This window comes from Lithobates pipiens, unplaced genomic scaffold (assembly GCF_037356315.1).
Source record: "Lithobates pipiens isolate NorthernLeopardFrog02 unplaced genomic scaffold, aLitPip1_a1.2 Scaffold_16, whole genome shotgun sequence".
Taxonomy (NCBI): domain Eukaryota; kingdom Metazoa; phylum Chordata; class Amphibia; order Anura; family Ranidae; genus Lithobates; species Lithobates pipiens.
Genome location: NW_027507748.1, coordinates 18,451,810 through 18,474,863, shown reverse-complemented (window position 1 = coordinate 18,474,863; position 23,054 = coordinate 18,451,810). Strand labels below are relative to the sequence as shown.

The 23,054-nt window shown below is 43.4% G+C and overlaps 1 protein-coding gene across 1 annotated transcript in view; it reads left to right on the top strand.

The window, feature by feature from the left end:
• Positions 1-23,054, top strand: part of LOC143981512 (uncharacterized) — a 392,182-nt gene that overhangs the window by 205,506 nt on the left and 163,622 nt on the right. Inside the window, exon 3 of the mRNA XM_077479381.1 lies at positions 14,399-14,692. Coding sequence (XP_077335507.1) covers positions 14,399-14,692 — 294 coding nt within the window. The remainder of the gene's footprint in view (positions 1-14,398; positions 14,693-23,054) is intronic.

Below are 23,054 nucleotides of genomic sequence, written 5' to 3'. Positions count from 1 at the left end.
GGGGTCACTTCTCCACAGGTCTTAGACCCCTTTCACACTGAGGCATTTTCAGGTGCTTTTGGGCTAAAAATAGTGCCTATAAAGTGACTGAAAAACGCCTCCCCTGCAGTCTCAGTGTGAGAGCCCGAGTGTTTTCACACTGAGGCGATGCGCTGGCAGGACGTTAAAAAACAAAACAAAAAAAAACTCCAGCAAGCAGCATCTTTTGGAGCGGTGTATACACCGCTCCTCCACCGCTTTTCCACCAATCCTCCACCGCTCCTGCCCATTGAAATGAACGGACAGCACTACTGAACTGTCAGCAAAGCACTGCGGCACTTTGTGGATCATTTTAACCATTTTTGGCCGCTAGTGGGGGTTAAAATTGCCCTGTTATCGGCCAAAAACCTCTGTAAAAACAGTAAAGCTCCGCTAAAACATAACAGCATTTTACCATCAACCCCCACCCACTCCAGTGTGAAAGCCGCCTTTATAGACCCCAGATCTCTCCATAAAGGGGACCTGTTATCCCTTATTGCTATTACAAGGGATGTTTATATTCCTTTTTAAAAGCAATAAGTGATCTAAAAAAATAAAGGGGCAGTGTAAAAAATATATAAATAATAATTATTTTTTTAAAGCACCCCTATCCCTCCCTGTTTGCTCACAGAAGTAAACACATACGTAAGTCGCACACCCCATGTAATTGGTGTTCGCACCACATGTGAGGTATTACCGCGAACATTCTAGCGTGAGCAATAATTCTAGCACTAGATCTCCTCCAACTTTAAACTGGTAACCTGTAAACCTTTTTAAAGCTTTGTCTATGGAGATTTTTTAAGTACTGAAGTTTGTTGCCATTCTACAAGCGTGCACAATTTTAAAGTGTGACATGTTAGCTATCTATTTACCCAGTGTAACATCATCTTTTATATTTTACCCAAAAATTGGGTTATATAGTGTTTTTTATTTATTTATTTATTTTTTTGCATTATAATTAAAGTGTATTTTTTCCCCCCCAAAAAGTTTTGAATTTATGCAGTGGTTTTTCAATGTTAGTACAGCGATCTGCCCTGCTGAGCTATTTTGTTATGACACCCCCCCCCCCACCATAACACTCCGGTCAGTGCTCGGGAGCCGGTTGGCTGCTGGTTACCCAGCATGCTGGTCTGACAGAAGCCAGCCAAACAGCTGGCTTCTGATGGACCGGTTGCCAGACCCATGGGCAGAATGTCGACCATTTTTTTATTGAACCAGCCAATGTCAGCCAACATTCAACCCTTGTGTAATAGGCATAAGTAAGTTTCATCCCAAAGGTGTTCTATCGGGTTAAGGTCAGGACTCTGTGCAGGCTAGTCAAGTTCCTCTACCCCAAACTCGCTCAACCATGTTTTAGTAGCACTTTACCATAGTTTTAGCGGCGCTTTCCCGCCGCTAGTGGGGCACTTTTAAACCTCAAGAGGGGGTTAAGGGGGTTAAAAGCACCCATATTGCGGCACTTCCCAAGTGCTTTCCATTCCAATAGACAGGGATGTTTTGGGAGCCCCAAAAATGCTGCTTGCAAGACTTTTCTTAATGTCCTGCAAGCGCACCGCCCCAGTGTGAAAGCACTCGGGCTCTCACACTGGGGTGGCATGGCTGCCAGTTTTTAGGCACTTTACAGGCATTATTTATAGCGTTAAGAACTGGAGCTAATGAGGCGTTGGGATGATCGTTATGTTTATGTTCCTCGGCTCTGCTGGGACTTTTATGTTTTTCTTGCTTCTGTTCATATTCATGACACCAGAAATTTCAGATGGAATTTTGTGACACTATGAAAGTTCTGCTCACATTTCTGATCTGTCTTCTCCTCCCAGGTCTCCTGTGTATGATGATCATATCAGTGTCATCAGGAACGATGTATGTACAGAGCGGATCAGACATCACTGACTGTCATATGAAATGTCCCCTTAAAAAAGGTAAAATGGAGCTGTACAGAAAGTGCGGAGAGAAGGAGAAGACGATGATCGAGTATTTCCCGCATTACAAATACACTAATTATCATGACCTCAGAATCCGACTGCACGCAGGCAGTGGCTGCTGGAAGCTGACACCCGCCAGGAGGGACGACTCCTGTGTGTATGAGACCTGGTGTTACATTTACAATGATAAGGATTATCTATTGTCCTCTACAGAGATCCGTGTTCTGGGTAAGAGTCCATATACTACATCACACTTCTCTCCACTGCATTGTACTCTATGGGGAAAAAGTGTCTACTAAACAGGATGAGTGAGGAGAGGAAACAAGTTCTTCATGTAATAGATTTCCAGTATTCCCCACTGATATCTACCCAACTGTCCTACTCAGCATGGCACTGGAGGGGTGTGGGCATAGTGTCCTCTTTGTGGGCACTAAAGGGTAAAACAGAAAACAAGTGGATTAGTGTGGACCATAGGCACAGGGTGTGCCTGGGCGCACTCTCTAATCATCTTGTGTGGTGCCACTTTCCCCTGCTTCCTGGCACCCCGTCTCTCCTCTCCCTCCTCTCCTCTCCCCTCCCACCGAATGCTGCGGGGGGTGTTTCAGGATTGAGAGTGGGGGAAGAGGCCAGTAAATACTTCATTAATCATCCCCTTTCTTTTTTTGAGTAAACACAGAGCGTGATCTGTACTGATCGCTCCTGTGTTCATTCTTAACTGAAGCATAATACACTAAGCTTCAGTTTTGTGACGGAACAGGAAGCCACTCAGCACTGAGCACTTCCCATTCAGTCACTGTGTAGTGCAGCTGAGGCTGCAGAGAAAGGGACTGGGGAATCTCTGTCCTTAGTCCCTTTCTCTGTCTAAAAAGTGAAACATCAGATGTCTGTTTAGATTCTTTAAATGATACCAAGCCCCCCAACAGGGCTGTAAAAAAATAATAAAAACTTCTGACACCGTCCACTGAACTACTTACACTATCCACTGCTCTGCTGACATACGCTTGTGTGTTTGTGTTCTGGGGTGCTCACCCCTAATGCAATAGGCTGCGCACATCTATGGTGTGGACTAGAGCTGCACGATTCTGGATAAAATGAGAATCACAATTTGTTTGCTTAGAATAAAGATCACAATTGTGACTAGACACGTGTACTACCAAAAAATGTGTTTAGTTTCATTACATTCATTTTTTTCGTTTATTGGATCATCCGTTATGAACGGCATTCGTCAGTGGTGGCCCATCCATAGGGGGCGCCTGGGTGCCGCCCCCCCCCCCCCCCCTCCTGTAGTGTCAGAAAACAAAAAAAAGTAAAAAAAAAAAGGCGGGCCATTTAAGACGTTAAAAAAAAGTAATTTAACATAGTACACTGTGGCGCCGGTTGCAGTGCACTAAGAGAAGCGCCACATCGATGCAATCACAAGATTGCATCCATGGAGCTTCATTTGCGGGCTTTTAACCCACCATGTGGCGCAATGCTAATAACTATGGGCGGGAGCATTGTTGTTTACATTTAGAGGTTACTTCCGGAATTTGTGGGCTAAACGAAAACCGGAAGTGATGTCGGCAGCTCCGTTCTTTGCATGGAGCGGAGCTGTCAGGTAGGAGAGCGCGCCAGGCAGCTTTGATATTCAGTTTGCTAACTCAGTGAACAGGAGATCTGTGCATACTACTGAGCATCCCGGTCACAGCCATTCAGTCACAGAACAGCTGCAGCTGACACAGCCTATCTCTCCAGGAAAACTAACACTAGGCTAATCTGCCATCAGCTTCACTGTGCTAGCTGCCCCTGTCCCTGGTCCCATCCCACTGACCATCCATCTGTCCCTGATCCATCCCTCTGTCCCTGATCCATCCCACCAACCATCCATCTGTCCCTGATCCATCCCACCCACCATTCCTCTGTCCCTGATACATCCCACCATCCCTCTGTCCCTGATCCATCCCTCTGTCCCTGATCCATCCCACCCACCATCCCTCTGTCCCTGATCCATCCCACCCACCATCCCTCTGTCCCTGATCCATCCCACCCGCCATCCCTCTGTCCCTGATCCCATTCCACCCACCATCCCTCTGTCCCTGATCCCATCCCACCCGCCATCCCTCTGTCCCTGATCCCATCCCACCCGCCATCCCTCTGTCCCTGATCCCATCCCACCCGCCATCCCTCTGTCCCTGATCCCATCCCACCCAGCATCCCTCTTTGCCTTATCCCATCCCACCCACCATCCCTCTTTCCCTGATCCCATCCCACCCACCATCCCTCTGTCCCTGATCCCATCCCACCCACCATCCCTCTGTCACTGATCCCATCCCACCCACCATCCCTCTGTCACTGATCCCATCCCACCCACCATCCCTCTGTCCCTGACCCCATTCCACCCACCATCCCTCTGTCCCTGACCCCATTCAACCCACCATCCCTCTGTCCCTGATCCAACTCCCCACCCCAACTCCATTCCTCTGTCCCTGATCACCATCATCCCTCTGATCCCACCACCAAAGGCAAACATGTAAGATATTGCATTATTACAGTCCCTAAATGTGATGACTGTATTTGTTTTATTTTATTAGGCTTTCTTGTACTTCATTGTCTGCGGTGACCTCTGCCTATTGCTGTTTCCCGAGCACTTTTTTTTGTGTTTCCTGTTTTTTTTTTTCTCTGGTGAAGGAGGAGTGTGACTGGGCTGTCAGATAGATTGATGTGCCATTAGAACCTGGTGTATAATGTAGAGCCTGGTATATGATGTACAGAGCCCTGTGTATAATGTACAGCCTGGTATATGATGTACAGAGCCCTGCTTATAATGTAGAGCCTGGTATATGAAGTATAGAGCCCTGTGTATAATGTAGAGCCTGATATATGATGTACAGAGCCCTGTGTATAATGTACAGCCTGGTATATGATGTACAGAGCCCTGCCTATATTGTAGAGCCTGGTATATGAAATATAGAGCCCTGTGTATAATGTACAGCCTGGTATATGATGTACAGAGCCCTGCTTATAATGTAGAGCCTGGTATATGAAGTATAGAGCCCTGTGTATAATGTACAGCCTGGTATATGAAGTACAGAACCCTGCCTATAATGTAGAGCCTGGTATATGAAGTATAGAGCCCTGTGTATAATGTAAAGCCTGATATATGATGTACAGAGCCCTGTGTATAATGTACAGCCTGGTATATGATGTACAGAGCCCTGCCTATATTGTAGAGCCTGGTATATGAATTATAGAGCCCTGTGTATAATGTAAAGCCTGGTATATGATGTACAGAGCCCTGCTTATAATGTAGAGCCTGGTATATGAAGTATAGAGCCCTGTGTATAATGTACAGCCTGGTATATGAAGTACAGAACCCTGCCTATAATGTAGAGCCTGGTATATGAAGTATAGAGCCCTGTGTATAATGTAGAGCCTGGAATATGATGTACAGAGCCCGGTGTATAATGTACAGCCTGGTATATGATGTACAGAGCCCTGCCTATATTGTAGAGCCTGGTATATGAATTATAGAGCCCAGTGTATAATGTACAGCCTGGTATATGATGTACTACAGGGGACAGAGTTGGTGGATTCTATTAGGGGTGTGGCTTATGAGAAGTGTGAGGGGTCAAAAGGGTTGGGGGGGGGTCTAGCGCCCCCCATCTTAAAACTTCACCAGCCGCCACTGGCATTCGTTACTTCGGATTATTAGTAACTTCGGATGCATTCGTATTTGTTAGGTTCACTAGCGGTTACTTTAGCCATATTTGAAAGGAAAGTCTAATACCTATAATTTAATAGTTTATTATAATATTAAAAATTATAATGATGGTTAATAACTGAATTATAATAGAAAATACAAAAAAACAAAATGATACGAATGTAATTGATTTGTTAAACTCGTAGATTGAACCATTTTTCATTCTTTTGGGTTTCCGTTCTTTTGGGTTTTCGTTCTTTCTGAAAAATCATTTTAGTCAAGAGTCTTTTGTTCATTCGGATGCTTCCGAATAAAAGAATATGCCGAAATTCATCCGAAAATTAATTCGTAACAAAACTAATTGCACATGCCTGATTCTGACAAACTTTTTATTTGAAAGATTTACAACCCCTGAACATTCGGTTATCAAACAAGATGGCAATAAAATAAGACATAATACTCATAATAAAAAACATTTTTTGTGGTTGAACTGGATGGACTAAAGCTGTTTGATCCTGTATGCACAGATCCTCCCCCCTCCCTGCACTGTCTATCTGGGGAAGTCCAGCTAACACAGGCAATAGCCAACCTGCACATGCTCAGTTTAGTCTCTTGCTGGAGAGAACATTTCCTTGTTCTCAGAGCTAGCTGGGTCATATGATATTGGCATCACACATGAGGGTGTGTATACAGGAAATAGTGGAAATCTCCTACCTGAACATACAGCTCTGGACAAACTGTGCAGTTTATCATGTGACCGTGGTATACAGATCAGCCAAAAAGGTATATAGTGGCAATATTTTAATGTAAAAAGATTTATAAGCTGTGGGCGGGGCATATGAATTATTTTCATATTACTGGATTTAGTAACACTTTAACCAGTTTCCGACTGGGCCATAGCCAAATGACGGCTACAGCGCAGTCGAATAACTCTGGGAGGTCATTGTATGATGCTTGCCCAGAATTGCACCCCCGGGGTTTGCACCCGGGAATGTCTGTGACTGTCTGTAATGGAATGGGGTAAAGGGCTAATGACAATGGCCCTTTACCACGTGATTGCTCCATCCAATGATGGAGCGATCAGTTGTCAACAGACCACAGCATGTCTGGTTCAGCTCCTCCCCTCTCCTCACACACTCTACCAGTCGGTGCAAAGAGAGGGGATGAGATGAACCGGACATGGAAGGAGCAACACTGTGGGCTGGATCTGAAGTGCCCACAGCACTGATCTCTGCCCATTTCTGCTCATCCATACCACATCTGTGCTCATATGTACCACATCAGTGATCATCCATGCAACATCAGTGCTCAGCCATGCCCAGCTATGATCATCCATTTTCATCCATCCCCATTCATGGCTCATTAAAGCGGTTCTGCACCTAAAAAAAAAATATTAAAAGCCAGCAGCTACTAATATTGCAGCTGCTGACTTTTAATAAAATCACACTTACCTGTTCCAGGGTCCAGCGATGTCGGTGGCAGATGACGAGCGATCGCTCGTCTCGCTGCTGCCCCCGCCGCCATCCTCTGTCAGGGAATCGGGAAGTGAAGCATTACAGCTTCACTGCCCGGTTCCCTACTGCGCATGCGCGAGTCGCGCTGCGCGTCTCTTATGGTTCCCCACTGTGCCTCTGGGAACTGTGTGTTTCCCAGAACACAACGGGGGTGGGGGGCGGGGCATCTGCGGCGGTCTGCCTGGAAGTGGGTGCAGTTGGTGGGGAAAAAACTGGAGAAATTGCAGAGGGTTGATGCTGAGGTTAACGCCCTTAGGGAAAATCTGAAACCATTCAAAGATTCCGGAGAATATTTGGAGAAATCTGAGTCTCTGAGAAAATATCTTGAAAAAGAGGGGATTGAACAGCGAAATAAAAAGAAGAAAAATACCTTAGGGATTTAGACGACTACCAAAAAAAATAAGTTTTTAAATGGCAGTCTAAAAAAACGGTAGGAGCCAATGCAGTGGGAGGTGGGGGTGTTGAATCCTCTATGGAGGTTCAGGACCACCAGAGTACTACCATTGGATTATCTAATGGTAACTCAAGCCAACCACTTGTTAATGGCCAGGATACTGGTCATCTCCAACAACGCGGACCATCTGTTAAAGGCAGTGGGAGAGGAGGTGGAAAGAATCGAGGGGGGAACCAGAAACCATTCCAACCTCCGCCATTAAATACCCAAAATCGGTTTGGCCCACTTGAGTGGAGGGATGGTCCATATGTGGACAATCGTTATCTCACTGAGTATCCCAGTCAATGGAATAATAATAGCTATGTGGGAAATAACCGATCTCCTAGAACGCCTAATGATTGGTGGCAGGAGCCACGGTACCCCCCAACTGCTATACCAGGTGGTGGAGGAGGTAGACCTATAGGAGAAAAAAGTTTTTTTCAAGGGGCTCAGAATTACAAAAGAAGCCTAAACCCAAAAGGGGTACCAGAGGGGGGAGGCGGATCTGCACAAAAAAGGAAGCGCATTTAAAGGATTCCGGCTTATTTAACCTGAGCCAAACAGTTCTGACCAATGAGGAGAAACATGTCTTAAACCACGGTTTAAAATTTGCCCCCCCCAAACCTCTAAATAAATTTCAAACTTTTATAGATGTTCAAAAATTCATTAGAAAAATCAACATCCAGAGGTACATGGTTGGGAATCCCTTTACTAATAATATTGTGGTCCCTAGTGAGATTAGGCATACTTGTTTATCAAATGCTTCTCTCTTCAACCCTCCAGGCCCTATGGCACCAGCGGTTGCAGTTTTTAAAGATTTAGTCTTAAAAGACCTACAGGAGTTACACGTTAAAAAAAGTAAACAAGAATACACATTTAAAAAGGGTATGGAAACACTTAAAAACAGAAATGACATCATAGTTCGCCCCGCGGATAAGGGGGGGGGGGAATTGTCATTCTAGACAAAGAAGCCTATAGGGCCGAGATGGCACAACTTTTGGCCGATACAGCTACTTACTCTTTGTTAAAAGGGAATCCTATAATACAATATAGAAAGGATCTGGTGGAAATTGTGGATAGGGGTCATTTGAATGGTATTATTTCGAAAAAAGAAAAAGCCTTTTTAATTCCAATTGTGCCACGCACACCGATTAGCCCCCCTGGAAGGCCGATAGTCAGTGGAATTGACTCGGTTACTTCCAGGGTGGGCAAATATGTTGATAATTTTTTGCAGCCCCTGGTGATTAATACACCATCGTATCTTAGGGATTCTAAGCAGGTCATAAATCTGTTGAAAGATATTTGTTGGGATGATGCCTTTATTTTTGCGACAGCGGATGTATCTTCCCTATATACAATTATCTCTCATGAACATGGAATGGAGGCTGTTGAGTATTTTTTACAACATGATACCTTGCATCCGCAACAGATTGATTTTATTATGAGTCTTCTCAAATATGCCATGGAAAAAAATTATTTTTGGTACGATGGTTCATATTATGTCCAAAAAAGAGGTGTTGCCATGGGGGCTAAATTTGCCCCTAGTATGGATAATCTATTCATGGCCAAATGGGAGGAGGATGTCATATATCGGGAGGCCAAACCTGAGTTGGTTCTCTGGAAACTATATATTGATGACATCCTCCTCCTATGGAAAGGTAGTCTACAGTCCCTAAGAGATTTTATTCAGGGGCTGAATAGAAATAATAGGGGCATAGTTTTGACTTTTGAAGCTAGTAGCAAAGAAATTCATTTTTTGGATTTGAACATCAGGGTGATAGATAAGAAGATTGTTACTAAGACCTTTTTCAAAGAAACTGACCGTAATGGGTTTATTAATGTTAATAGCTGCCACCATAAGATCTGGTTGGATTCTATTCCGAAAAGTCAGTTTCTACGATTAAGTCGCAATTGCACCGAAGTTGAGGATTTTTTTTAAAGAAGCGATTATTCTGAGGGCCCGTTTTATCGAAAAGGGGTTCCAGGATGAAGTCCTTGAGAAAGCTTTTCTTTCGGCCCTATATAGAGATAGGGAGGAGTTGCTAGGGACGAGAGAGAAGGTTGAGGATAAATCCTTCAGATTCTCATTCGTCACGGGTTATTCAAATCAATATTATGACATTAAAACCATAATGTCTAAATACTGGAATGTACTCAAAGGCGATAGAATTCTTAGCTCTTTGCTACCTGAACGTCCCAAAGTCGTCTATCGGGGAGTGCCCCCTTTACGACTACAGTTGGCCCCTAATGTCATCAGTCCACCGAGGAAGTCTACTTTCTTTCAAAACATGGGTGGTTTTTTTCCATGTAGGAAGTGTCCCGTGTGTAAATTGAACTCCCTTACGTGTAGGAGAACTGAAACGTTCCAATCAACTTCTACACTGGAAACGTTTCAGATAAAGCCGTTTATTACTTGCTCCTCGAAATATGTAGTCTATTTGATACAGTGCCCTTGTTCGAAACAGTACATTGGGAGGACCAAACGACAATTACATGTTAGGCTGGAAGAACACATAGCCAATATTAAGAAGGGGTTCCCAAAACACAGTCTATCGAAACATGTTGCCCTAAAGCATGATAAGAACCCTCAAGGTACCATTTTTATGGGCACTGATAGATTCCAGGGGCACTGGAGGGGCAGTAATATGGTACGTGAAATCTCACATCTCGAAACAAAATGGATTTATCAAACCCAGTGTTACGCCCCATTCGGCATGAATGTCGAGTGGGATGTGAATGCATTTATTAGCAACAACTGATGGTGATTACTTCCTATGATTTAGGCTTTTTAAGTGCTTCACTAAAAAATTTATGAAAAATTATTTTTTGTTCATTTTTATTTTATTATATATTATATTTCTTTTATTTATATATTTTTTTATTTTTATTATTTTTTATTCTTTATTATTAGTGTTTTATGTACATGGATACCACTCCTTTGCTCCTTTATGGTGATCACGGTCTTTTCCCCATATAGTTATACTTGATCCTTGGGTGGATAGGTGTATAACATGATGTATTTTATGGTTTTGAGGGGATAGTTTCTTCTCTTTTCTCTGATGCCATTATCTTATATACATATATTCCTCGTAAAAAAGGAAAAAAATGCATATTTGTCTTTTTATACTTTAAATGATAAAAAAAAAAAATTTCTTTTAATATTCTTCTTTTTGTTTCGTAAGAAATTTATTTTCTGCTGCTCCATATTTACATTTTTAGACTTAAATTGTTGTTTGTTTTTTCTCATTATGATTACTAGCAACTTTTTTCGGCGTTTTTTATTAAACGGCCATATAGCATTTTTATACTTTTTATTCCTGTTATAGCTATGGGGGATTACTATTCATGTTAAATTGGAATATGTGTGTTTCCATCTTTAAATATATACCCCTGCTTCTGTGCTTGCCGTTTTTGGTGAGCGTTTTGGTCTAAGTCGCTAGCATGTATATTGTTGCCGTGGCTTTTACTATACAAGTTTGTGCTGAGAAGTCCACTCTCATGCTACTGATCGCTCTATGATCAACCGGAAGTACGCGATTTGTGCGGTGGTTCCGAGAGCTGGAACGCAGGTCTATATCGGAAGTGTGGCGTCGTGAGACGCATATCACTTCCGGGTTCACCAGGCGACCGTACAGGTCAAATCTCGGGAGCTTGATGCCCTGGGATGCTCGTTAGGTTGGGCTATTTTGTGGGTAGGGCGGCTTCGTAATGCAGGGGATAATTTATTTATTTAAATAGGTTCTTTATGGAGGTTTTATTTAGCTCGGGCCGCTGGAGCGCATCTTGAAACCGGAAGTTCCGGTGTTTTGAGGCGCACGGCGGACCGGAAGTGGTTCGTCAGGTTTTTTTTCCCCTGTTTGTTTGTGGTGGAACACATTTAGAACATGGCGGGAATGCAGGGATTTGAATTGAGCTGCTCATTACAGCCACAGAATGACACCTGCACAAAGGTAAACTACTAATTGATTGATTGGTATTATTTGTATTTATAGCTCTCTCTCTATTGTCACGGTCATGCCCCTGAGGACGCACGTTGGTGGCGAAACATCGGGCGTGTTTGGGACTTGTGACACTAGAAGGAGCACGGGAGTGGTCTTCATTCTTTTCTCATCTGTTGCTGAATGTTATCTGATGCTTTTTTACCTCATCTTAAATGTGAGTTGAACATCATTTTATTTAATAAAAGGGTATTGACCTATCAGTAAATCTGCGCAATGAGACCACTTTTCTTATATTTTTTATGGTTATTGGTCTGAAAATTAACAACCAGATGAATTCCTGGGAAGTGAAGTGCCCACTAAGCAGGAATAGGAATTCTTTTCCCATTGGATGATTTTCTTTGAGAGGATTACGTTCTTGTAGATGAAGGGAAATCAGCATAGAAGATCGCCTCTCTTTTTTGATCCACTACATGCATTTATATCTGCAGACTGATGGTAAGAGTCAGTGATTTTGGGTGTTGGTGACGGTTCCACCCCTTCTTTTGCGTATGAAATGGATTATGATCATTCCCTCTTCTACGTATGAATCTGATTACCATATCCAAGGATATCGCATTGGAAGTCGCTAATTATTAAATTGAACTTTTAAATAATTTCGTTTTCCATATATTGTTTTCATTTTCTAAAGCCACGTACACACGGGGCGGACTGTCTGGCCAACTTAGTCCGTCAGACAATCCGACGAACAGTCCGTCATACTTTCGAATGAACGGACTTGACCACACACACCACTTTTTGAGCGGACTAATACGGCGTACTAAGTCCGCTTCTTCTTCTTCTTCTCCAGGAGATGTTGCCTCAACGATCTCTCCGTCCGGAATGCCAGGGCCGCGCTGCGCGGCCACTTATATAGGGACAAGGGGCGGTGTCACATGGCTTTATGTCACATGGGTTGGTGTCACATGGTGACCCCGCCCCCTTACGATGTCATAGTCCCCATGTGACATCAACCCATGTGACCAACCCATGTGACATAAAGCCATGTGACACCGCCCCTTGTCCCTATATAAGTGGCCGCGCAGCGCGGCCCTGGCATTCCGGCCGGAGAGATCGTCGAGGCAACATCTCCTGGAGAAGAAGAAGAAGAAGAAGAACAGAAGGCGGCGACGACGGCGGCGACAGAAGACCGGGCCACCGCCTGTAAAAGAGCTATAAGAAGGCGCGGTGGCCCGGCAGAAGAACCTAAGAGGGGGACAAGACCCCCGAAGTCGGGAGAAGAGGCCGGCGGCGAGGAAGAAAGCCGGACTCCTCCGCTAGCAAAAGAGCTACAAGAAGATAGCGGAGGAGTCCGGCGAGAAGACCCCCGAAGACGGAAGATCCCCGGAGCTGTGCAATAAAATATTTTATCTCGTGTGTTGTGGTTTTTTTGGTACTTTTATTTTACAGGTGAATGGGTAGGGGTACATTGTACCCCATACTCATTCACATAGGGTGGGGGGCCGGTATCCGGGGGCCCCCTTATTAAAGGGGGCTCCCGGATTCCGATAAGCCCCCCGCCCGCAGACCCCAAAAACCAACAGCCAGGGTTGTCGGGAAGAGGCCCTTGTCCTCATCAACATGGAGACAAGGTGCTTTGGGGTGGGGGGGGCCGCGCGGCCCCCCTTCCCCAAGGCACTCCCCCATGTTGAGGGCACGCGGCCTGGTACGGCTCAGGAGGGGGGGCGCTCGCTCGCCCCCCTTTCCTGGCCGGCCGGGTAGCGTGCTCGGACAAGGGTCTGTTGTGGACTTGGGGGGGACCCCCACACCGTTTTTTTCGGCGTTGGGGTTCCCCTTTAAGTCCATACCAGGCGGCAGGGCCAGCGACGTATCCTTCGCGGGCCCCGCCTACCTGGAGACCCGCTCGAAATGAGCGGACTTTTCTCCGGACGGGAAAAGTCCGCTCATTTCAAAAGTACGGCGGACTGGCACACACACGGGCGGATTGTCCGCCGAAATGCGAGTCCGACGGACAGTATTACAGAAATTCCGAAATACTTAGTCCGCCAGACTGCACGCTGAAAAAGTCCGCTGAAGTACACACACGAGCGGACTGTCTGCTGAAATGTGTTTCGGCGGACTGAGTAGGCCAGACAGTCCGCCCGTGTGTACGCGGCTTAAGAGCGCTATATCATAATTTATATTTGTGTTTATATTGTTTCCAGCAATATTTGTGTTAGCAGCTATTTTTTGTTTTATAGGTTTATTTTGCTTTTAGAGCAACAAATTCTATTATATATATATATATATATATATATATATATATATATATATGTGTGTATGTATGTGTGTTTTTATGTGTTTATAGTACTAGATGGATTGTTTGTCAGTAGTTAAAGAGAATGCTCACCGGCGAATAGTAGTCATCCAGGAGAGATGGTGCCCACTCTCCAATGCAGCCATCTCCCAAGTCAAAACTGCGTCTCAAGTCTCAACCACGAGGAACATCCGCGAGGAAAGTGCTCCAAACTCCAGCGTCGGATGAGCGCACCGCTACTGCGCATGCGCAACTTTTGGAACCATTATCAGCAAATTTCTTTTCTTTAAGCAATGTGCCGAAAACATAATTTTATATCGGAAATTTCAGTGCATCCCTAGTTCCTGACACTCGTAGCTGTAAAAGCTCCTGGGAAGAGTAGTAAAACCTCTTTAACGTTACAGGACAAGTCCAGTTGAGTGTGATTAACTAATACTAGATACTTCATTGTACTCTATGGGGAAAATTTAATTACAGAGGACTGAATGTAAGGGAGGGTCTGGGGATTGCTTAAATAATGATCAATGCATGAGCTAGCACTCTATTCCATGTATCTGGGCTCTGTGTTGGTGACTTCTTCTTCTCTTGATAATTCCAGATCCGGTTCTCATCTCCAACATCACCAGTAACTTCAGCCGGTTGGGAGAGGAGGTCGCTGTGAGAGTCCAGTTCTCTGGAGAAGAGAGCGCTGTGACCTGGGAGGTGGACGGGGAGCCGATCCCTGAAAGATACCGGCTGATAGATGACAATAGGACGCTGATTATCCCCAGTGTGCAGAGAGACGACGCCGAGAGGAGATTCCGGGTCAGGATCACAAACCCGGTCAGTGAGGAGATCCGGGAATACCGACTCATCGATGATCCCGTATTCAGCAAAGTCCTGATAACAGGAGGTATTGGTGACTATGGGGGGATCATGTTATATTCCATGTATGGGGGTGTTATAGATGGGGGGCCCTGTCTCCTCTTCTCTGGGGGGTCATAGTAGGAGGGTGACACCGAATAGTAACATTGTGTCATGTTGTCTCTTCTCTGCTTGCCTGATGGAGGATTATACAGGTGAGATGTCACATGACCACCAACCATACAAACTGATACATTGTATATTTAACACATATAGTATATTTAAAGTGTGTTACCCCCTAACTTAAAGTGATAATAAAGTCTCCTGTTTATTTTTAACTAAAAATAAAATAAACATGCCTGCCCTGTGTAAGGGTTTTGCACAGAGCAGCCCCGATTCTCCTCTTTTCGGGTCCCTCGCCATCACTCCTGGCCCCTCCCTCCCGTTGAGTGCCCCTCCAGCAAGCGGCTTGCTATTGGGGCACCCACACCAAGCCATAGCTCCGTGTCCAATCAGACATAGAGCTGTGGCTGGCCCCACCCTTCCCCCTTTCTCTCCTCATTGGCTGACTGACTTTGGCAGCAGTGGGAGCCAATGAGGAGGGAGAGTCCCAGGCAGCCGAGACACTCCTGCATCATCGCTGGATCTAGATGGATGTCAGGTAAGTATGGAGGGGGGAGAAGGCTTTTTATCTTAATGCATGGAATGCAACTTCTGCCTTTACAACCACTTTAATACTAAAGATAGCCGTTTGTGTTTTTTATATATATATGCTGGTAAATCCATATTTTCTGTTTTTCTTTATTTTGATGAGGAAATATCTGGTAATCCTGCCGGTACCCCTTCTATGCAAATTTAAACTGAACACGCTAAGCACAAAGCAGATCTGTGCTGGTGTCAGCAGTTTATGTAGCTGTGTGCTGCTTAGTCTTCCAGAACTGTAGTCAATTTGGCTGCTTCGCCCGCCCTGTGCCCTTCTGTGTTGATGGCAGCTTTCAGTAGAACCTGCTGTCTATCAATCAAAAAAATGGATTCTGGTCCCTTGAAGCAAATTAAACAGCACAGCACTGTGATTGTGCTGTGTAATCTGCCCTTCCTCTAAACTTTAAAAACCTCCCTGAACCTGCCACTTCCTTTATCCCCCCCCCCTTTCTGTACTGACCACGAAAATATGGGCTGCTGAGCCCTGATCATTGTGGTCAGTGTATGTTCCTCCGTCATCCACAGCTGACCTCTGCTCTCAGCTCTCCTCTCTCCCCCCTCCATGCCTGTCAGTTCTGTGTCTGTCTCTGCCCTCTCCCCATTCCGTCGCTATTAGTATACATAGATAAAATTTTACAAAATGTTCACTGCCAGCCCCTCTATTATAGGCGGACATAGCACACTGTATAAGTGTTTTATAAAAATGAGCGTTGTAAATACAGTTAGCATGATCTTCAGGCCGGTCACGTGACTTGCGGCCGGTCTCCAGGGCTACTACAGCAGGGGCTGAGCGGCCATGTGATCTCCCTGGCCGATGACAGAGGGAGATCTCCGCCCCATCTGCAGAAGCCATATATTGGAGGTATACAGCGGCCGCGAGTCACGTGACCTGAAGATCTCCCTAAATCTGTATTTATAATGCTCGTTTTTATAAAAGACTTGCTGTGCCTGTCTAGAATAGAGGGACTGCCAGTGATTTGCACATGTGGGGTTAATCAGGGTTCAAGTCCTGGGGAAAAAAGTGTGGGAACTCCCACCCTAGATCCACTCCCCCACCGAAGAAAAAAAAATACACTCGCTGCTATTCCAACCCTTCATATATTTACACATAAACTTCCCTCTGGGCATTAAACTTTGCCAGGTATTGTGCTCAGCTTTACCACCCCAAACTGATGTTCCTCCCTCAGCTCACCTCTCTCCCTGCATGTCCTGTGAGCAGAATAGCTGATCTACCCGTCAGCTAGACCTAGACCTGATCTACCCGGCAGCTAGCTGTGATTGACAGGTAGATTGAAGCAGAAGCTGTCATGGGGCCCACTACTGGCAATGCCTGAATGGTCAGGTATGCGGCACTTACTATTGCGAGCTGTGTCGGCGGCTGCTGGTGTAGCACCTGCCACACAACTCACATACTTCAAAGTCTTGCTACTAATGGGAACTTAGTTCAGGAGTACAGGAACTCCGTCCCCATGCGACTTGAGGCCTGGGGTTAATGAACCCTTTAACACAGCAATGCTGGGTGGGGGGGATGTGTCGGCCTGTGGGAAGTACAGGCATGCTGTGCAATAGACAGTCTCCTGTACAGGCTGCTCTGAGTAACATTCACTCCACACACACACACCCTGTGGAACAGTGTATAACAACCCTGTGTTAACAAAAAAATTTCTAATGTGTAAATGTGTCTATATTAGTAGTATGTATAGAAATACTTTAAGTCTTACACATTTTTTTAAATCACATTTATTTTATCACAGATTATGAAGCAGATGGAAGAAATCAAGGTGTCACTGCTGCTATTTGTGTTGTAGCTGTCCTAATAATAATATTAATAATAATAATAGGGATTATCTACATGATACGTCGGGTGAGTTTATATGATGTATTTCCCTTTATATTATTGCAGTGATAATGAGCAGAAAGCTGGGGGGATAGAATCATATAATACATGGTCCGCTCACAACCAGCCGGTGTGTTATATTTTTACCCTTTCATGCCCTAATCAAAGCCTTTGTGACAGACCACATTGAATACGGCCAGTCAGATGAAGCCGTCAAGGGTAGAACACTTGTGTCCCTGTGTATTTCATACAAACAGGTTTTTCTTCTACCATTTAAGAGATTATTGCTATGATGTCTCTCCATAGTAGAACTAAACATAGCAGATTCCTATCTAGTCCTCTGGGCCCTTTTGTTGAGGTGCAGGAGGCTGGGGATCAGGTAGATCTTACCAAAAATTGGAAGATACTTATTTTTCCTCTTCAGAGGATCCTAACAGGGAGGGAGTAGCCGCACAAGTCAGGTGTTTGTCTACTCCCTTACTTAACCCTTTGTTGCCTGCCACAGGCTCCTGAGGTATCTACCTCTAATAGGGTGCATTTGAACCTCTCCCACCTGGGGATGTTTTTTTCCTATTCATGCATAGCTTATGTATTCTGGATGGAAACATTTCTATGAAAGAAATGGGGGGTTCCAGCTATTAATGCTGCAATCACCTCAGTGAGCAGAGTCTCACATGTCCAGTGGATAATGAACTGATGTTAAAGGATCCAGCAAGTTAAGGTTGAATTTTCCTTTTAAAGACAAGATATCTTTTGTGGTTCTGGCTGCAATTGGAGTAGCTCAGTCCACAAACCCTTTAACGTCTGCTCCACTATTGTGGTGGAGCACATTTTGAGTCACACCAATGCATTGGAATGTGGACCCAAAGGGGTTTAGGAACAGGTGTGAGATACCTGAAAGTTGTGCCTGATCAGCAGGCCCGGCAGGGGGCTGGAGTATTTGACACGCTGTGTCTCACAGATGCTATGAAGGACTCAATTGTTTAAGCCCTATGGCTTATACTTGGACTAGTGCATTTTTGCAGCAGTCCATAGCTGAGATTGATCAGCGAAGCACCAGGTGAAAACCCTTAGCCAGTCTGTGTCCTTTCCTGGGGTATGACTATTTAGAGTGCATAAGTACATCCAAAAGGGGTAAAGCTCTCTATCAATAAAGGAGGTTCAAACAGTTCTCCTTTAATCATGAAGCCTCTCCTAATGCCTGGGGTATCTGCCTTTTAGGTGGTCTCAACAGGGGCAGCACCAGGATCTTGGGGCAGAGAGCCCATGAAGCAGAATGCTAAGGCCTTCTCATGAAGAAGCACCCCCACTCGTTTGAGTGAAGGCAAAGGTCCTGCCATTCTCAAAGTCTGGCAGGAACAATGTTAAGAGCAGAGTGATTTCTGCAATTTTTTCTCTAGGTTACACCTAGAGTTTCAGGAGTCCGGTGGCCCAGTCGGCTTTCGATCTGAGGGTCCGGGGTTCGGGTCCTGTTTGAGTGCTGCCTGTGGGGTCCTTGGGGCTGCTGATGCAGCAGTCTTTATGCAAAAGTGTTGCATTAACAATAACCCTTTTTTTTTTTTTTAATCTTGTCGGGGGGGTATGCTGCCGACCACCGATAATAACCCTTATTTTTAAAATCTTGTTTAGCGGGGTGGGGGGTTAATGCTGCTGACCACCAATATTAACCCTTTTTTTAAATCTTGTTTGGGGGGGGCAGGTATGGGGGTTAATGCTGTGTGGTCGGCAGCATTAGCCCCCATACCTGCCCCCCAAACAAGATTTACAGGTTGTAGATATGTGCGATTTGCATGTTAGATATGTGCAATTTACAGAATGCAGATATGTGCTATTCACAGGTTGTAGATATGTGCGATTTGCAGGTCGTAGATATGTGCGATTTGCATGTTGTAGATATGTGCGATTTATAGGTTGTAGATATGTGCGATTTATAGGTTGTAGATATGTGCAATTTGCAGGTTGTAGATATGTGCGATTTATAGGTTGTAGATATGTGCGATTTGCATGTTGTAGATATGTGCAATTTACAGGTTGTAGATAGAATTTACAGGTTGCAGATATGTGCGATTTACAGAATGCGATTTACAGAATGCAGATATGTGCTATTTACAGGTTGTAGATATGTGCGATTTGCATGTTGTAGATATGTGTGATTTACAGCTGGTAGATATATGTGCAGTCTACAGGTTGTAGATATGTGCGATTTACAGGTTGTAGATATGTGCAATTTACAGGTTGTAGATATGTGTAATTTACAGGTTGTAGATATGTGCGATTTGCATGTTGTAGATATGTGCAATTTACAGGTTGTAGACATGTGCAATTGACAGGTTGTAGATATGTGCAATTTACAGGTTGTAGATATGTGCAATTTACAGAATGCGATTTACAGAATGCAGATATGTGCTATTTACAGGTTGTAGATATATGCGATTTGCATGTTGTAGATATGTGCGATTTGCATGTTGTCGATATGTGCAATTTACAGGTTGTAGATATGTGCAATTTACAGGTTGTAGATATGTGCGATTTACAGGTTGTAGATATGTGCAGTTTACAGGTTGTAGATATGTGCGATTTACAGGTTGTAGATATGTGCAGTCTACAGGTTGTAGATATGTTCAATTGACAGGTTGTAGATATGTGCGATTTACAGAATGCGATTTACAGAATGCAGATATGTGCTATTTACAGGTTGTGTATATATATATGCGATTTGCATGTTGTAGATATGTGCGATTTGCATGTTGTAGATATGTGCAATTTACAGGTTGTAGATATGTGCGATTTGCATGTTGTAGATATGTGCAATTTACAGGTTGTAGATATGTGCAATTTACAGAATGCAGATATGTGCTATTTACAGGTTGTATATATATGCAATTTGCATGTTGTAGATATGTGCCATTGACAGGTTGTAGATATGTGCAGTCTACAGGTTGTAGATATGTGCGATTTACAGGTTGTAGATATGTGCAATTTACAGAATGCGATTTACAGAATGCAAATATGTGCTATTTACAGGTTGTAGATATGTGCCATTGACAGGTTGTAGATATGTGCAGTCTACAGGTTGTAGATATGTGCGATTTACAGGTTGTAGATATGTGCAATTTACAGAATGCGATTTACAGAATGCAGATATGTGCTATTTACAGGTTGTAGATATGTGCAATTTACAGAATGTGATTTACAGAATGCAGATATGTGCAATTTACAGGTTGTAGATATATGCGATTTGCATGTTGTAGATATGTGCGATTTGCATGTTGTCGATATGTGCAATTTACAGGTTGTAGATATGTGCAATTTACAGGTTGTAGATATGTGCGATTTACAGGTTGTAGATATGTGCAGTTTACAGGTTGTAGATATGTGCGATTTACAGGTTGTAGATATGTGCAGTCTACAGGTTGTAGATATGTTCAATTGACAGGTTGTAGATATGTGCGATTTACAGAATGCGATTTACAGAATGCAGATATGTGCTATTTACAGGTTGTGTATATATATATGCGATTTGCATGTTGTAGATATGTGCGATTTGCATGTTGTAGATATGTGCAATTTACAGGTTGTAGATATGTGCGATTTGCATGTTGTAGATATGTGCAATTTACAGGTTGTAGATATGTGCAATTTACAGAATGCAGATATGTGCTATTTACAGGTTGTATATATATGCAATTTGCATGTTGTAGATATGTGCCATTGACAGGTTGTAGATATGTGCAGTCTACAGGTTGTAGATATGTGCGATTTACAGGTTGTAGATATGTGCAATTTACAGAATGCGATTTACAGAATGCAAATATGTGCTATTTACAGGTTGTAGATATGTGCCATTGACAGGTTGTAGATATGTGCAGTCTACAGGTTGTAGATATGTGCGATTTACAGGTTGTAGATATGTGCAATTTACAGAATGCGATTTACAGAATGCAGATATGTGCTATTTACAGGTTGTAGATATGTGCAATTTACAGAATGTGATTTACAGAATGCAGATATGTGCAATTTACAGGTTGTAGATATGTGCAGTTTACAGGTTGTAGATATGTGCGATTTATAGGTTGTAGATATGTGCGATTTACAGAATGCCATTTACAGAATGCAGATATGTGCTATTTACAGGTTGTAGATATGTGTGATTTGCATGTTGTAGATATGTGTGATTTACAGCTGGTAGATATATGTGATTTACAGGTTGTAGATATGTGCGATTTACAGGTTGTAGATATGTGCAGTTTACAGGTTGTAGATATGTGCAATTTACAGGTTGTAGATATGTGTGATTTGCATGTTGTAGATATGTGCAATTTACAGGTTGTAGACATGTGTGATTCGCATGTTGTAGATATGTGTGATTTACAGCTGGTAGATCTATGTGATTTACAGGTTGTAGATATGTGCGATTTACAGGTTGTAGATATGTGCAATTTACAGGTTGTAGATATGTGTAATTTACAGGTTGTAGATATGTGCGATTTGCATGTTGTAGATATGTGCAATTTACAGGTTGTAGACATGTGCAATTGACAGGTTGTAGATATGTGCAATTTACAGGTTGTAGATATGTGCAATTTACAGAATGCGATTTACAGAATGCAGATATGTGCTATTTACAGGTTGTAGATATATGCGATTTGCATGTTGTAGATATGTGCGATTTGCATGTTGTCGATATGTGCAATTTACAGGTTGTAGATATGTGCAATTTACAGGTTGTAGATATGTGCGATTTACAGGTTGTAGATATGTGCGATTTACAGGTTGTAGATATATGCAGTTTACAGGTTGTAGATATGTGCGATTTACAGGTTGTAGATATGTGCAGTCTACAGGTTGTAGATATGTTCAATTGACAGGTTGTAGATATGTGCGATTTACAGAATGCGATTTACAGAATGCAGATATGTGCTATTTACAGGTTGTAGATATATGCAATTTGCATGTTGTAGATATGTGCGATTTGCATGTTGTAGATATGTGCAATTTACAGGTTGTAGATATGTGCGATTTGCATGTTGTAGATATGTGCAATTTACAGGTTGTAGATATGTGCGATTTACAGGTTGTAGATATGTGCAATTTACAGAATGCGATTTACAGAATGCAGATATGTGCTATTTACAGGTTGTAGACATGTGCAATTTACAGAATGCGATTTACAGAATGCAGATATGTGCAATTTACAGGTTGTAGATATGTGCAGTTTACAGGTTGTAGATATGTGCGATTTACAGGTTGTAGATATGTGCAGTCTACAGGTTGTAGATATGTGCGTTTTACAGGTTGTAGATATGTGCGATTTGCATGTTGTAGATATGTGCAATTTACAGGTTGTAGATATGTGCGATTTACAGGTTGTAGATATGTGCAATTTACAGAATGCGATTTACAGAATGCAGATATGTGCTATTTACAGGTTGTAGATATGTGCGATTTACAGAATGCAGATATGTGCGATTTACAGAATGCAGATATGTGCGATTTACAGAATGCGATTTACAGAATGCAGATGTGTGATTTACAAAATGCAGATATGTGCGATTTACAGAATGCGATTTACAGAATGCAGATATGTGCGATTTACATGTTGCAGAATGCAGATATGAGCAATTTACAGGTTGCAGAACGCAGTTATGTGCAATTTACAGAATGCAGATATGTGCAATTTACAGGTTGCAGATTTCAAATATGTGCAATTTACAGGTTGCAGAAAAGGTGCCTGATGTGGTTATACACAAATAGGCATGATTCATCTGCTTTAGCAGAGCCCAGTGTATAATTTGCAGCCTGGTATATGATGTTGATTCGCTAAGGGGTGTGGCTTGTAAAAAGTGTGAGGGGCCAAATTTGAGGGGGCGTG